Source organism: Anopheles gambiae, chromosome 2, assembly GCF_943734735.2.
Source record: "Anopheles gambiae chromosome 2, idAnoGambNW_F1_1, whole genome shotgun sequence".
NCBI classification, from domain to species: Eukaryota; Metazoa; Arthropoda; class Insecta; order Diptera; family Culicidae; genus Anopheles; species Anopheles gambiae.
In genome coordinates, this window is record NC_064601.1 from 89,808,898 (window position 1) to 89,824,845 (window position 15,948).

Sequence of the window (15,948 nt, forward strand, 5' to 3'; positions counted from 1 at the left end):
AAAAGTAAACACTAATCTGCGGGACCATTCCATCAACTGGTTTTGACCATACCATATTGGTTTCGTGTATCAAAAATCGATCGACAGTTGTTTGGGAGTGCAATGTTCAATTGCGCAGCGTGCTCATTTTTGTAACGCAACTCTGGTTCATGATTTTGAGAGCAATTTTTAATGTAATGACGCACCAACAACTACATTATTAATCGAAAAAAAATGCTAAAAATATCGTGAGCTCAGAGCTGAGTTTACCACGAAATTCTTATTACTTTATTTAATCTACAACAGGTACTCAACCTACAGCTCTGCAAAAAAGGTTTGTATCACACTGAACAGTATTTCATTTTTTGTGATTATTTTCAGTTATTATTACAACGCTGAATCATCTTTTTAATCAAAGTTAAGGACAATTTATTAAAGGAACGTGCACGCTGTACAAATAACATATGAAAACGAGCGAGCGATACTAATCATAACTGGCAGTAAATTGCATGCAAACTTATCTGTACAAACTACAGCGCCTACATATATGCAAAGCACTCAACAATGCCCGTTTTTTATCAAAAAAAAGAACCGTCCCACTCTTTCGTCAAATCAAATAGTATTTGATTGATTTATTATAACAATCACGATTTACACATTCCGTGTCAAATTTGCTGCCTGTTCTCCGTTTACCCACACGTCGCTTATCCACAATATCGAGAATGGGATTTTAATTGATTGATGAATGGAGAATGAAAGGCGTACCGGCACACACACACCACTCTTGTCACTATTGATAAGGGGTGATTGTGCTTGTGTTTGTGTGTGTGTGTGTGAGAGAGAGAGAGAGAGAGAGAGAGAGAAAGAGAGAGAGAGAGAGAGAGAGAAATTTATTTCAATCAACAACTCAATCAAACATGAATTAGTGTCCGGGGGCTTTTTGTGCATGTGTTTTGTTCATAAATTTAAACCATTCAACAGGAAATGTTGTCACATTTGAATGTTTATTTTTTCTTCAGATTTTTCATTGTGTAAAATTACTGTACTGCCCATTTATCACATTTATTCCATAACAATTAAATTAATTTCCAGCCCAAGCATAAGCCATGGTTATACACGAACGAGGAGATTCGATCATCATCCACGTTTAAAAACATTTTAAATTAACACCATTGCCACGTCACCAGAATCTTTTGATAGGATCCCATCAACGCATTGCCAAGAAGTTTGAAGCGATAAAAATTCGACCTACATTTCCAAGCTTCCCACACAGAGCGAGTGACACATTGTGTGACGGCCCTTGTTTGGCCGCTTTCTTCAGCCACAGTTTCAACCCCAACCCACGCCATTGCTTTGGCTTATCAAAATGCAGAAGGCAACATTTGACAACTCACTTTTTACGACTTTGTTGCACAACTCGGGCGTTCCGAGCTAAGCCGAGTAGTGTGTTGCGCTCGGTTTTTTGTGTGTGCAATTTGCAAATTTCACGACAAGGTCCGCTCAAGAGTGTGCTGGCGCGAAAAGTTTTCCGCTCACCGAAGTGAAGCATGAATGGGAAAAGAAAAGTGAAAAACTTTACCCTTTTTGCGTACGGGTACGGTTTCGTCCAGTGTCCGGTTGAGAAAACAGGACGCACAGAAAACAGTGCAAAACGGAAACAAACGAAACAAAAACGAAACTAGTAGCAAATAAAAATATTTAAAAAAAAAACACAGCAAAACCTCTTCTTGCCGCTCACTAAAATGGCCTTGGTAACATTTTGCACCAGTTCGATAGCCCGTGTCATGTGCTCGGGTGCACAAGTGCTGAAAGCAAAGACCTGCCACAATCTTGAGCCAACGATCAGTGCGCCAAACTCCCGGCCAAACTGTCCCACGCTCCACTCCACTATCATCACCCAAAACTGGAGCTGAAAATTCGTTCACTGTCGTGTTGTCTGCCTTCAGACTTTGCACTTTGTTTCAAACTTTCTGCATTGCGTTCACGACGCTGGCGAAAAGCGGGGGAAATTTGACTTTGCAAGAATATTTACCAGCCGTAAAACACCGAACAAGCCGCAACCCACATGCAAACAAACACTTTCCATGGGCTTTTGAAAAAATACAACCCACACACACACGCGCGTGCTCACGCCCGCTCACACACACTTGAACAGTGGAATACATTCACCGGAAACGGATTACGTACCAGCCCATGTGTGCTCATGTTTCTTTCCGGGAAAGATGTTTCAAAAACACTGCTCCCACAGTTGGTGTGCCTCTGCATTTGCCGATGACATGAAGCTGTCTCTTTACACAACTTTAGTCCACCGAAAGCGTGTATTTTAGCGACAACACACTCGGCGTGTAAGGGTATGTGCATAGTGCCGGGTACAGCTGCAACACATTGCTGTGGGTCTTTTTCCAGCCTGCCAGCAGGGATTCGACTGAGAAAGTGGTATGGGAATGCAATGTTACGATGGTGTTTCTTAAAATAGAACTTTTGTTTTTCTTTTTTGCATCCAAAGCAGAGAAGCATAAATTGTTGAGGTTTTGCATGGTTTTGGTTTACACATGTAGAGCGTTGCAGGGTACTGCTGCTACAAAATTACTGTGAATTCCCTTCACTAAATGATGGCTATATCAAGATTTTTTTCACAGAAATATTAGGTTCCACTAAATTTCATTCATTTAGTTGTTGTTCTAAAGATAATAAAAATCACTATACTGTATATTTAAATATTGTTATATGCATTGCCTACCTTCAGGCGTTTTAAATTGATTTTCGAAAGCTATTTTAGAAAAACGCCAAAATGTATGTAACTGTTGCAACTCATTTCGTAAGAACATTATTTTCTAAGCCTACTTAGTATTGGAAAAAAATGGTAAATTTGCCAACGTAGCATATATCATAAGTTATTTTACGAATAAAGTGGTATACATTTAATTAAAAATCGTTTTGCGGGCTATCATTGTAGTCCCCACAAAACTAGTACAAGCACATGAAGCAAATAATTCAATTGCATACCTTCAGGCGCTTTGGCGAAAGGTAGAAAGGTAATAAATCCCGTATCACTGAGAGTAACCCACGATACATTACATTTAACAATAAAAAAGATCCGTAGTCTCAATGATTGAATGAATTTAAATTTCTAGTTCCTGTGCAATAGTTGAGGTAGCGTACACTAAAAGGAGTGTTTGAAACTGTAGCATCATTCAGATACAATTGAACTGAATACTCCGTTGCCTCTACAAACATGACATTCATCTGACGTAGAACCAATCTCCAAGAATCAATTAATATCTACCGACAGAGCACGTGAGGCCAAGCAGTATACAATGCCTACCGTCTACTAGTTTGTACCACGCTAACAACCACGTACTCTAACCATTTTGCTATTCTAAAAGCTCTAACAAGCTCTTGCGGTGCTTTGTCAACCACCAGTAAGCCAATCATAAATACTAACATCCTGCAAACGATGCAAGGCTCAATCGTACCGAGCAGCACAAAACAAAATAGAGAAAAAAAGCTATTATTTTCAATCTAAAAGAATCCGCAAGTTGTGCGATAGTGTCACTAGGAGCAGTCATCCTTGCCGTACCCTTTCCGTCGCTCGTTCCGCATCAATAAATAATGAAAAGAAATGATTACTATTCATTGCACGATACAAACCGTCTGACAGGAAGGTTGACAGGTTCCAGCTTTTGTTTTGTTTTTTTTTTTTGCCATTCCAATGTTTTGCTGATTGATTGCACAAAGGTCCTGTCGTGATGGAACAATCAATCGTTTGCTCGAACCGTACTGCTCACCAAATGAGTAAAAACTAATCTAATTGAACCTCCCCCGTCGAAAGTAAGCTTTTCCAGTGACGTGAACCGTAATAAATTGCAAATCAGTGACAAGCAGAAGCTTAAACATGTTCCCAGATGGTGGATTTGTAGCGTATTAAGACGATTTTTGTACCCAAAACTTGTAAGACCGACACCGACTAAACAAGCAAGCGGTTGGATTAACCATCTGTCAACGACTAAACGGTTTGTCATTTCACGTGCGATTGGATTGAAACGAGAGACAGAGAAATAAAGAGAGAAAAAAAACAGCGCACCCAATTAATTCAACCGGATGGAAGAAAACGATCATGAATCAATTACACCATCGAGTCGGCTGATTAAACTATCTTACCATCTTACTCGCTGATTGGCTGGCATGATAAATGTACAAAGAGCGTCATTTCGTTACATTGGAGCTGGAACTGGAGCTGGAACTGTTCCCTTTGCTCATTCCTTTTCCATATTCCGGTGCTTTCGAAAACGGTGCGCCCGGATATTAGCATCAGCAGTGCAGCGCAAACGAATGCATTTCTTTCGATTGAATGAGCTTCAGTGCAGCACGAACCAACGGACCGAACTGTGGGAGGGGGAGGGGGGAGTAGAAAGCTGCACAACCTAACGAAAAAGCTTAATTAAACGCTCAATCAGCTTCACATCGGGGCTTGCCGTTCGGGGTTCGCTTTTCAAAAACAAATATCCGGCATTGGCCGGTGTTTTATTTCCGCCTGAAAGTATGCACCTCCAAACCTTGCCACTACCTCTACATGCTAGAAAGCGTTTCTAAAGCTACCAAACAACAAGCTGCAGATTCAAACCTCCCCATCAGCACACGTACGTGCTAAACATTTTCCTACTCTATAGCACCCCCTTTTTTCGGTTCAGGAGGAGCATAACATCAAGACGCTATAAATATAAATACTGTGTGTGGTTGTGTGTGTGCCACATCGGTGGCATACACAGAAGTAGTGCATAATAAACAAACAACTTTCATGCCCGATAATGGACACATAATAACCGTATCTCGAGCACCGAATCATCAAGTGCCAATGACACTCGCTCCTAGCACTAGCCAGCACTAGCAGAAGCAACACGTGCACTAGACTCTTCACTTATTACCAAAACATACATGAACCAATGTGATTTCGAGCACGATTGAAATGCCTCTCCGCGATTGGGCGGGGGGGGGGGGGGCGGTAGATGACGTTCCCGGTACGATCTCATTTCCTTTCCCGGGATGCAAAAAAAAGAAGGATTGTACAGCAAACGAGCTATCTCGCCCTGGCCTCCTGTGTCCTTGTCCGCGCCCAGCCTTATCGGGATGCAATTTTCTTTGCAAAAGGAAATGGAGACTTGCAGCAACATTCATAATTAAAATCGTTCCGTTTCCACCCTCATCGGCGATTGCGTCGGGGGAATGCTGCTCATGCTACGGTCCAGCCCACCGCGTTCCTCCTCCGTGGACGATCCATCCAGCTCGGAGGTAACCGTTTGCTGGCCGAGGGAGTAGATGCTTGCCTGGCTCGAGCCGATACTGGCGTCGTTCTCCAGCGGTCGGGCGCCACCTGCCGGCGTGAGCTTTACCGAGGTGCGCATCATCAGCGCTAGCGGGGCCATCGAACCGACGCTCAGCTTGGCCGCGGTGGTACGCTTTCCCTCACCGCCACTCACGACGACGCATTGGAGGGAGTCTTTCTTCGAGGATGCGGACGGGTTAGCGTCGGTGGTCGGTAGCTCCGACTCGGTGGCGGTGGTAGATCGGCTGAAGCAGCTGCCGAACGACGGTTCGTCCGAGGTGAGTAGCGAAACAAGCAAGCCCAGGATCACCGTCAGCAGCGTGCCGAGGCAACTGTACCACATGTAGCTGATCTGGTAGACGGAGGCAAACCAGGATGATGAACCGTCTTCCTGTCTGGTGGTGGTGGATAGCATTGACACATCGCTGGAAGCGTCCGAGGATGCAGCATCTTCACTGGCAAGTCTGTAACGATGGAAAGCGACAAAGGAAACGGTTAGTTTAACCGTTGTACATATAGAAACTGTCTGTGTAGCAGAAATCAGCTAATATCAGCTATTTTCAATTTCTTTTTCACCGCTCCATTATGATTGTTGCAAAGTTAAGCTGATCGATTCCAATGTTGATGCTACTGCTGCCTTCACCATTTCCCAGTGTGTGTGTTTGCCAGTTCCGAGATTGTGTTGGGTTATTCGAACTAAAAGAAAGTCTCTGCCACAGTGAACACAGCGATTCCATTTCATTTTGCCCGCATTTGCCCTTCGCTGAAGCATTTTCCAACTTCGATCGATACCACGCTTCCAATGCTTTCCTCTCCCTTTTTCTTTGCTGCTGCAGGTCACACCTGCATCAGACTGCAAGCGATCGCTGCGCTACAGAAACGCTATCGAGCCAAGCAAACAAGCCCCCGCTGTCTTGGCTTCAGCTACTCCCCCTTCGCAGCTGGCAGCTGCTGACAGGTCTCGCAGGACTGAAAACTACACGGAACCAAAAACCACGACACGCTAATGCTAAGAAAGAAGGAACAGCAAAAAACTCGACACGCTGGTTTCGTGTTTACTCTCAATTAACTTTCGTTTCCACCTGGCACACCGGACACCTTTTCCTGGATCCAAACTCTCACTCTCTTTGCCCTACTATCGGCGCTATCTTCATTTTGAGTTGGCTGATAGCCCTGGCCCCCCAATGTAAATAAGGCCGGCTGCTGTAACGGATCCACCCCCCCCCCCCCCTGGTGAAGCTTTTTTTCTCACTTTATTTTTTGTTGCATCGTCCCCCATCGTCGCCTCTCGAAAAGCTACTCGAAAGTATGGAAAGTAGTTACGACAAGGCGAACAAGGTGCTGTATGCGATTCTGCATTCTGTTTGCATTTCTTGAGCCACTTTACTCACTGGGTGATTGTTGAAAGTTCTCAACACGAAGAGTTGAAGGCTGTAACATTTTTGTTTTGTTTTCGTTTGAATAGATTTGAGGCGTGAGTTTACCTGAAGGGAATGGGAATTTACAATCTGGATGGGTTAATTTTTCCACTGAGGATTGTGAAGAATCCTAAGCAAACAGCAAACGTAAGGTCAGTACAATCGCTACCGCCTCAGTGAATGCAAAACAGTGACATATTTTGTGCATATTGCATACTTTCAGGCTCATAGTGTTAAACTGCTAGAGAGTTTATATCGCCGCCCAGATGTAGGCAATCTGCACATCAAATTACCATTTGCTGGTCAGTTTTCAAATGCTTTTTTAAATTTCCATTTCAAACTTCAAATTAAAACGAACCTGATCAGTTTAAACCAATCACCGGAACTGGACGTAAGCACGAAGCACCATATGCACGCGGTGTTCATCAAATCAACCGATTGAAGCGTTCGTTTCAATTTGCACACTTTTAATTTGTTTTACCGTAAAGCAGCTGCTGCTGCGGTGCAATATTACCAGGTTTTGTAATTGAAACTGCGCGAAATGAAACAAAACCGAACAAACAATTAATTGTTTGTCGGTGCAGTTTTTAACTAGTTGCTGGGTCCATTCCGTGCAGCTAGTGGATCGTTCAGGCAAGTGCAATAATGTAATTGGCATTTTCGCGGCACGGAGAAACCGGGCGGGAGCAGTGAAAATTGGCAGAAGAGAGCAGATTGATTTGAAGTTTATTCATTTCCCGGAGAGTCAGTAAAAATATCAGTTTTCATGAATCCGAAAACCGAAAAAATAGAAAAATAACTTACCGGTAGAAATTTTGCTCCATTCCCTGCCCATTCCAGCCATCCTTCGTGGCGATGGACAGCAGATGTGTGACCGTTCCATCATCGACGTGATGCTGCAGCGCTAGACTAACTGCACCATCGGCAGGCTCGATGTCGTACGCAAAGCCGCCCGAGTGTAGCCGACCGTCGAGCGATAGCGTCGCGTTGCAACCTTCGACCGAGGACGGCAATGGTGCCGTCGGTTCGTTGTTCAGCTGTGCCAGCACGCCAACCGCTATGACCAGTACCAGCGAAACAATTCCACCGATCATTGCACCCTGATTAGAAAAGAGACAATCGAAAGGAGAAAAAATGTTTAAAATAAATCGATGAAAAACAGGAGAAGAAGTTGATTCAAATCAATTTTAAAGCACTTATTAAACCAATTTACAACAAAATACAACCCCTAGGGAAATTCACGACGAGGGTGGTTCAATTCTCGCAACCAAAATCACCACAAAAGTGGTTTGCATATGCATCTCATGGGAAGAATGGATTTTTAATATCTTTGATTACAGCTCAAGCACCATATCCCATCATGCTTTTGCATCATGCAAACGCCACGCTATAAAACGACCACTCTCGAACGCTTGAAAGCTCTTGAGGAAAGCTGTTTACCACAACGGTCTTTGGATAAACCGCAAGGCAAAACCCATGCACAGCGAAAACGTCTTTTTGGTAGTGTAACTAACCTCCTTCCACTTTTCTCGGGGACCTGGACTTGGCCATCCCTGTCAGCAGTGCTCAAGAACCACTACCACCACCGCCGATTTACAGCATCGAAACTCCTCTCGCTCGACCACGTTTAGTTCGTCCCCCGGTTCCTTCTTTTTGCAGAAACGACAAGAGCTGCTCGTCCCGCTTTAGAACTAATCCCATATAATAAGCTCATCTTGTAGCGAATGCGCCACAAAACACGGTATATTAACAGGTAATCAAATTTTCATATTTTCAATTTCCACTCGCCCCACTTGAAGGGGCAGGCAGTGAAAGAGGGAAAAAATACCAAAAAAAAAATCATTACTCCTCATGCGCTCATCGACCAACAGCACCAACACGGGTATGGGACTTTCATTCATCTTTGTGCGTCCTTTTTGCTTTCTCCCCCCCTCCAAACCTGTGGGGGGTTATTCTGAGTGTGCCTGCAGGAGAAATGCGTCATTTCTTTCTCATTTACACCTCATCTCGATAAGCTGCGATGCGAGCCCGACGATGAAGCCAAGGACGTCTTGATCAACATCATCAGTAAGCGGCGATGATCCTCATCATCATCATCATCATCATTTGCCCATCGCCCGAATCAACAGCAACGCAGCCCTCATTGTCACACATCGTCCCCGAGGTCGCGCGTGTGTTGACGATGAGATTTTATGCTGCCATCCTCAACCCCAACCACCGTCAGCACCATCGCTCATGTTGACGGGACGGATGGCACTGACAGGATGGAGAAGGAAGGAAACACACACACACCCACCGACCCCACCGACAATGCGACAACTCGACGAGAAGGATAAGGACCATCTTCTAGCGATTTTATGCGTACAAGCAACCAACCACTCGAATCTCTGGGTGTGTGTGTGTCCAACACAAAAAAAATCCCCCACCCTCACAGGCACATGTATGTGTGCGCCAACCAGCCAGCCGGAACCGGAACACCGGGGACACAATAAAAAGCTCATTTAACTTCTCTTCAATGAGATTAATCGGATAAAGTGGAATGTTTTTCGTTCAGCTTTGCGTCGTCGGTCTTCCCTACGGCGGGCCTCCCCGCCCAATGTGCCACTGTTTACCATCTAATCCTGTGCCGTGTTGTGCGTAATCACTTGCGCACACACACGCGGCGAGTAAGGTACCAAACGGGAGGGGTGATGGGTCGGATGAGATGGCGCGCCAACCACCCATAATCATATTGCACGAATTAGGCACGCAGCACGGTATTCCGGACACTTTCTCCCCTTTTCTCCCACCGTCAAGTGGCGTCATCACATGGACCCCGTGTGTATGCGTGGCGGGTGTTTGCAGCACGCTGTTAAACAACTTAAATTGAGTTTCAATTCAATTTTGTCGCCTTCCGAGCGTGAAAAGCATTTGTAAACGCCGCGCTTACCAAAGCCTAAGACGTTTAAGGGCCCGCGAAGTTGACAATGGAATGGAGAGGCGGATACGCTCGAGCGACACCGTGCAAGCGGCCCGTTGCTGCTATCCTGGCCCGGTGTGGCAGCTAATGCCAAACAAAAGCTAGGCTCATTATTTTGCTGTAATTATTATCCAACCGGTTTATTCCCCCCGTCGACCATTGCAAACTCATTTAGCTGTTACAGAAACTCGAAAAACAACAAACTGTCTCATCTCACATCACCCGCTGCAAACACGCTCCGCAATGTGTTTCTTTTTGTTTCAATTGCGTTGCTAATCCACTTTGCACATAATCCATACACTCGCTACACAGCTGCTTCACGTACCTTACTGTTTGCACGGCGGAAGAATATTCCCAAACTGAACAGTCCGAGCGTGACGCCACCGATCAGCCCGTTCAGCGTCAGGGTGGCCTGCAGGATGCCGCCGAGCCGTTCCACCACAAACACCAGCCCGAACGATACCAGTCCAAAGCTGTAAGATAGTAAAAGAAAGAGAGAGAGAGCAAAACATCGATGTTAATAAAATACTGAAGGAATGGAATTTGTAATTCGATAAGTGCACTTTGGAAAAGGTGGAAACACCTATATCACCGCACGAACAGGTAAGAAATGCACCTGTAAAAATGCATTCCTGAAAGGGTTTCTGGTTTTTATCCCAGCGCAAGACACCTAACCTCCCATGAGAAAGTGGAAGAAGGTGAAATTTTTGATTTAAAACAAAGTAAAAATAAATGTTGAATTTATGATTGGTTGTGGGAATGATTCATATCCATTGTATAATAAAAATTCAGAGCAGAAATGCGAAGGGGAAAACTGCAAGCAAAATGATTCAGAACACTTTAACATAAATGTGAATTCTGGAAAAGTTTCCGCAAAGAGTTGGGAGTAAGTCGAAGGGAAGAGAAACAATTTACAATCATTAAGCGAAAAGCGCGTAAAGGTATGCAACATTTTAAGAAAATATTTTTTTAATAATTTCAAAATGCTTAGGTGGCTTCATTTTGAAAGTTTATATTTTTGATATATTTTTTGAACACTGAAAACAAAGCAATGCGACCCGGCAGATCGTTAGGATTACAAAAACGTTGCATTTGAAATCCATTTGCATAGCTTTAGGCGTTCAGTGAATTGTTACATGCAAATATAACAAATTAAACATAATAAATAAGAAGCATGGTCGCTCACCAAGGATATTCAATAACAAAAAAGTACAAACCCTTCAGTTTCCCAGGTATTCAAAACATTTCTAAATTTGCTAAAATGAACGAATAGAATCTAAAAAAATCTATATACCATCTCAAGCCAGCGTTCAAAGCTTACTGGAAACGGTTTTGCTTTTTCATCCTCACATTATCCAACCGCGCCCAGATTTTTTTTTAAACCGATTCCAGTCAAAAAGGCTGACGGCCAAAATCCTACTCGAATCCAATAAAAACCCCTTAACCCTTGCTCTGGCAGTTAATCGGGCAGAAATTTTACCGAGCGCAGAATCTCCTATTTCTCCGGACCGGTGTGTTCTACGACCGTTGAAAATACCAAATCAAAAAACCACCGCTATCGAAACAATTCTTGAAGGTAGCTCAGATGATTCGTCGCTTTTTTTTTGCCCATAAGCCACCTACCTAACACGCACCATCCATTTTGGTTTTTTTTTTTCATTATTTCGCTTTTCCAATCCCCGTGCAAAATGCGCTAAAGCTCTCGTTTGCCAAAAATTTGCTCTATTACTCTTGCTCATGGCTGATAAATAACGAAAGCGCAGCTCTGATGCTCCAACCAAACGCAAAGAAGGAATAAGAAGGTAAAAAACCGCCACCACACAACATTCTAAAGTTCACCGATGTCCTACTAAACCAACCCCCTCCCCACCAACTGTAGAGCCACAAAGCTGGCTCCAAATTTCTTTTTCTCCTTTCGGCCGGAGTCTAAGAGAAGTGGATAGAAAGAAGACAGCCCTGCGCGGTACGGCTTTGCGTGCTTCTTTTCATTCTTTTTACCACTCGCCGAAGTGTTTTCGCACACTGCCAGAGACGGAACTATTTAATCCTTGGGGCCAACCGGGAAAGAAGCACCGCAGATGCCTTTTTTCCGAGCCGTATAAGCGCGCGGGATCGGAAAACAAAAATCCATTGCACGCGCCATAAATCTCGGCAGCGGCTCAGGTTCGATTTTACCACACACCGCCCGCACCGGATTGAGCCTCGCCCGAGCCGAGTTCAAGGCTGCTGCTGCGGTGCCCCGTAACTGCTCGTCCTCGTGTGACGGTGAAAAGAGTGTAGATTGAAACGCCAAGGAAAACAAACCACCGTCAATAGATCAACGATGCCGACTAGACTTTGCCGTTCTTTGGAGAAGTATTTTCTCCTCTTCTTTTTTGCATCCCAATGGACAGCTTCCGAGACATTCTGGGTGCACCTTTATGTACGTGTGTGTGTGTGCGTTGTTGCGAGGAAAAAACTCCTCTGATAACGATATCCAGGGAAAGGTGTTGCGTTCCGGGAAGCACTCTCCACTGTCTGCTTGAACGCAATGCAAACAACAACAATTCAGCCGACCGAAAATCGTTACTAAATGTCAGTTGGCGAACGTGATAAAGTGCCTGTTTGGGCGAGCACAGGATGCCGCGGGAAAGCGGGATCATCTGTGCCACACTCCAGGAACTACGTCTTGAGCGGAGAAGAAGCAACTACAACAGCAAAAACCCCGAACTAACGAGCAAGAAATTGGAGCGGGAACTGGGAAGATTCTCTTGATGCGTGACACAACCGTGATGCTGCTGCGTTGGCATGTGTGTGTGTGGGGGGAGGGGGCGATTCTGGGCAGAACTAGCAGCAGCAGGTACACAGCATATTATAGACTTATTATTTACCTTAACCGAGATCGTACAACAGCAAACGAATCAATTCGAGCCGGTTGATGGAGCTCTGCGAAAGCCGTGACGTGGAAAGAAAACGTCTGGCAAGGGGGAGGTAAACCAACCGTGGGGATCGATTTCCCTGGCTTCCGGGAAATGGAATATTAGGATCATAATCCACTCCCAGCAGTGGTGTCTCTGTGTGCGTATATGTTTCTCTTTCGGTTCATTGACAGAACTTCGTCTTTAGTTCCGTCTCATTGACTTTGCTTTTCCTTTCAGGGGGATTTTTTTTTATATTAGTTATCATAACACACTGCACGACTCTCCAGCACTCCGGCAATATGGTTAGCATTGCACGTGCTGCCAAACGATCGATCGAAGCTGGAAAGGAAATGCGAGGGCGCTGGTGGCGTTGAAATGAGAAAATCTGGTAGGAAACGACTGTCGGAAATCTTATCCCAGCCAATAACCGTGGCAAAACATACTGAGTGTATTTATTTCCACTGTCATGGCTCATTGCTCGTCTGTCTCACTGTGTGTCTGTGTGTGTGTGTGTGTGTGTGTGTGTGTGTGTGTGTGTGTGTGTGTGTCGCATCGATTGCACAGGAGGCAAACCACATCAGCACCTGCACGTTCAAACACGTACTAGGATAAACAGTTTGCTCTAACCCGCCCGAGGACACAGGTGGCATAATGCCGGCATGGGATGCCAGTACGTGTACGATACGTACTACCACTGGCAATTGAAAATCGTTCTGCTCAGCATTGGGAGCACAGGAATGATGGCATTAGCTCTGCAAGGGTGAGTGTGTGAGAGAAGGAGGATCATGATCCGAAGAGGAACATCAACGTACGCAAACACACTGCCGCTGCCGAGATCCGAACATGGTTCGGTGTGCCGCTGTGCCGAATGAGAAATGCAGAAAGTTTTTAACTCGTCCACCTAAGGCCTAAGGCAATTAAAGTAAACCTTATTAGGGTTTGCAAAGAGTTAGTCAATACGGACAGCAGGAGTGCTGAACGTGCGTCCATAGTAGTAGGTTTATTGAGAAAAGATTGCTCCACAAAGAAAATAAAGCAGTACGCATTACACTTGCACGCTTCATTGTCTTGTTAATTAAGAGTAAACAGTAAATATACTTTAAAAAATAGTGCAGATTGCCCATTTAAATGAATTTAAATGACACTTTAAGCCCACAAAATATAAAACGAGTTTTTGAAGCTGAAAATGGTTCCTTTGTAATGCAAATTGCATAACTTTAGGCTGACAAATCGATACATTGCCTGCTGCTACTAAAATTGGCCAGCTAAAAACGCCTAAAGTTAGGCAAACAAAACAGCAAAATCGTTCATTTCAGCAGTCGTTCCTTTCCGAACGACAAATTACAACATCATTCAAATCAATTGTTCTATACACACAAAAAACAGCCTCCAATTATGTTGTTAAAAACAATCGATTTATAACAAGCTTCATCCCTCCCGCTTCTGGTTCGGTTGGGGGATCACCCCGCCCGTCTCTATGATAAAAGCAAATCGTTCTGCTAATATTATCCCATTTCAGCCCGTAGGCTAGGCATTCTTTCGCCCGTGCTTGTGCAATCGTTTTGATGCGAAACGTAAACAATTCACCTAATTTTTAACACTAACAACTTTACGAATCACAAATTCCACACGAAACAGCAACTTTTCTTCGTGCAATGGGTCGGCTCAATCCGAAAGAAAAGGAACAGAAAAAACGGAACGGAAAGGAACACACAATCTTTAGCCGACGACCAATTGGAGATGTCGCCATGGAGAGGCACAAATTAAATACCATTTTCCCGTCTACGGTTGGTACTCCTGCTGTCGCGGCTGTCGCTGTCATGAATTTCAAACATTCCAACCAAACCCCAGTGTAAGGTAAACTACTAAGAAAGGACAAGCGATCTCGATCCGTCCGAGATAGAGCTCACGTTTCTTCCGCTCACACTAGTCCAAAGACCCGGGCCGGTTGGACAGCAGCAGCAGCAGTCCTTACAATGTTATGATGTCTCCGTTTTCCACCTTCAATTCCTTGCTTTTTTTTGCCCTTTGTTGCTTCCTTTCTTTCCATCCCGTGCGCACCTGTTTACGATGCCGAAATAATTCGGCAAACGCAATCGAATCGGCAAACACAGAAAACGCACGGCCTTCGCCACCGCCGCCATTGGAATGACAAATCTAAGACAAATCGCACACGAAGCTTCGGTGGTTTTTTGGCTGGGGAAGGGAGAAAGTGGGAAGATGTTAGAGCTTGCCTCTCCCGCCCCCCTCCCCGCCTGTAAGTCGCAAGCCCGTGAGATGAAATTTCAAACAGGTTAAAGGTGAAATCGAGCGAAAATCCAATTACATCCGTTTCAGCGCACTTCTCTTTCAGGCGCAACGGTAAATGACTGGGGGGAAGAAGCGGTGGTCGCGTTCTTCGCGAAACAAGCAGACGGGGGCTCGACCATTTTGGTCGCAAACGAATATGCTTCATTGCATCATTTCGAACAGAGCAACCCCCGAACAACCAGCGCAAAAAAGGAAGAAAAAAGGGCCGATCTATCCTCTCATCGTGCTTATTGTGACTGTTGTCTGCGCAGTCGTTCTACCCCTCCCGTTCGCCCCAGTGCACTGTGGTCGGGCGGAAACAGTATGCTCGAGAACGTGCTCGGTTGACCGGAATCAAAACTTGGCCGATTGCCGATAGCCGAGTGGAGAAAAATCCAATTTTTAAAAACAACAGGATTAATCTTTCGCTTTGCGGCTCACACAAAAAAACACACACACACGGAGAGAGCTATCAGCTGAAGTGTTTCTATATTACGCGATTCCAAACTCCCCCTTCTTGCTCCGCCTAAGCACTGCTGGAGGTGTCGTCCAGCTTTTTTTGGTGTGTGTATTTGCTGCATCGCAGCACAAATGCTTCGGCCGCCGCCGCCGCGCTTCGACTCTTACGTCAAATGGGGCGAGAAAAATTCGAGATTTCATAGCTTTCCATTTAGAACACGGCGCACCACAGACCGAGTGGCGACCGCCGTCCGAATGATTTTCAGTTTGAATGCAACTCCCAAACACCAACACAAAAAACGGCTTCTAAATAGAAACAGAAAAAAAGCCCTGCAACGAGCGCTGCCGGAAACGGGTTTGTTTCAAAACAAAAAAGTATCCCCCTTCACCCGTGCCATTTGCCGCGTAATCGTGATCGTGAAGCGGTGCAAAGATCCAGTGCCGCCAGTCGATGCATCCACACCAACTGCTACAATTGAAGTGAAATTGCCACCCTGCCCTTTGCCGGAAAGCATTTTCACCGCGCCACGGACCCGGGGCGACCGATAAGGCGAGAGATAGATACGATGCCTTCAGCCTTGTCAGCCGGACCGTTGTTGGTGGAAGGCTGTAGGTCCGCGG

The 15,948-nt window shown here is 45.0% G+C and overlaps 1 protein-coding gene across 6 annotated transcripts in view; it reads right to left on the minus strand.

Annotated features, from left to right (window-relative positions):
- Positions 1-4,463: 4,463 nt before the first annotated feature.
- Positions 4,464-15,948, minus strand: part of LOC1276460 (sodium-coupled monocarboxylate transporter 1) — a 47,662-nt gene continuing 36,177 nt past the window's right edge. For all 6 annotated transcript variants that reach the window (XM_061644191.1, XM_061644189.1, XM_061644193.1 and 3 more), the window contains exons 10-12: positions 10,005-10,152; positions 7,525-7,820; positions 4,464-5,766 (exon numbers count right to left, since the gene is read on the minus strand). In XM_061644191.1, the coding sequence (XP_061500175.1) occupies positions 5,157-5,766; positions 7,525-7,820; positions 10,005-10,152 (1,054 nt within the window). In that variant the 3' untranslated portion in view covers positions 4,464-5,156. The remainder of the gene's footprint in view (positions 5,767-7,524; positions 7,821-10,004; positions 10,153-15,948) is intronic.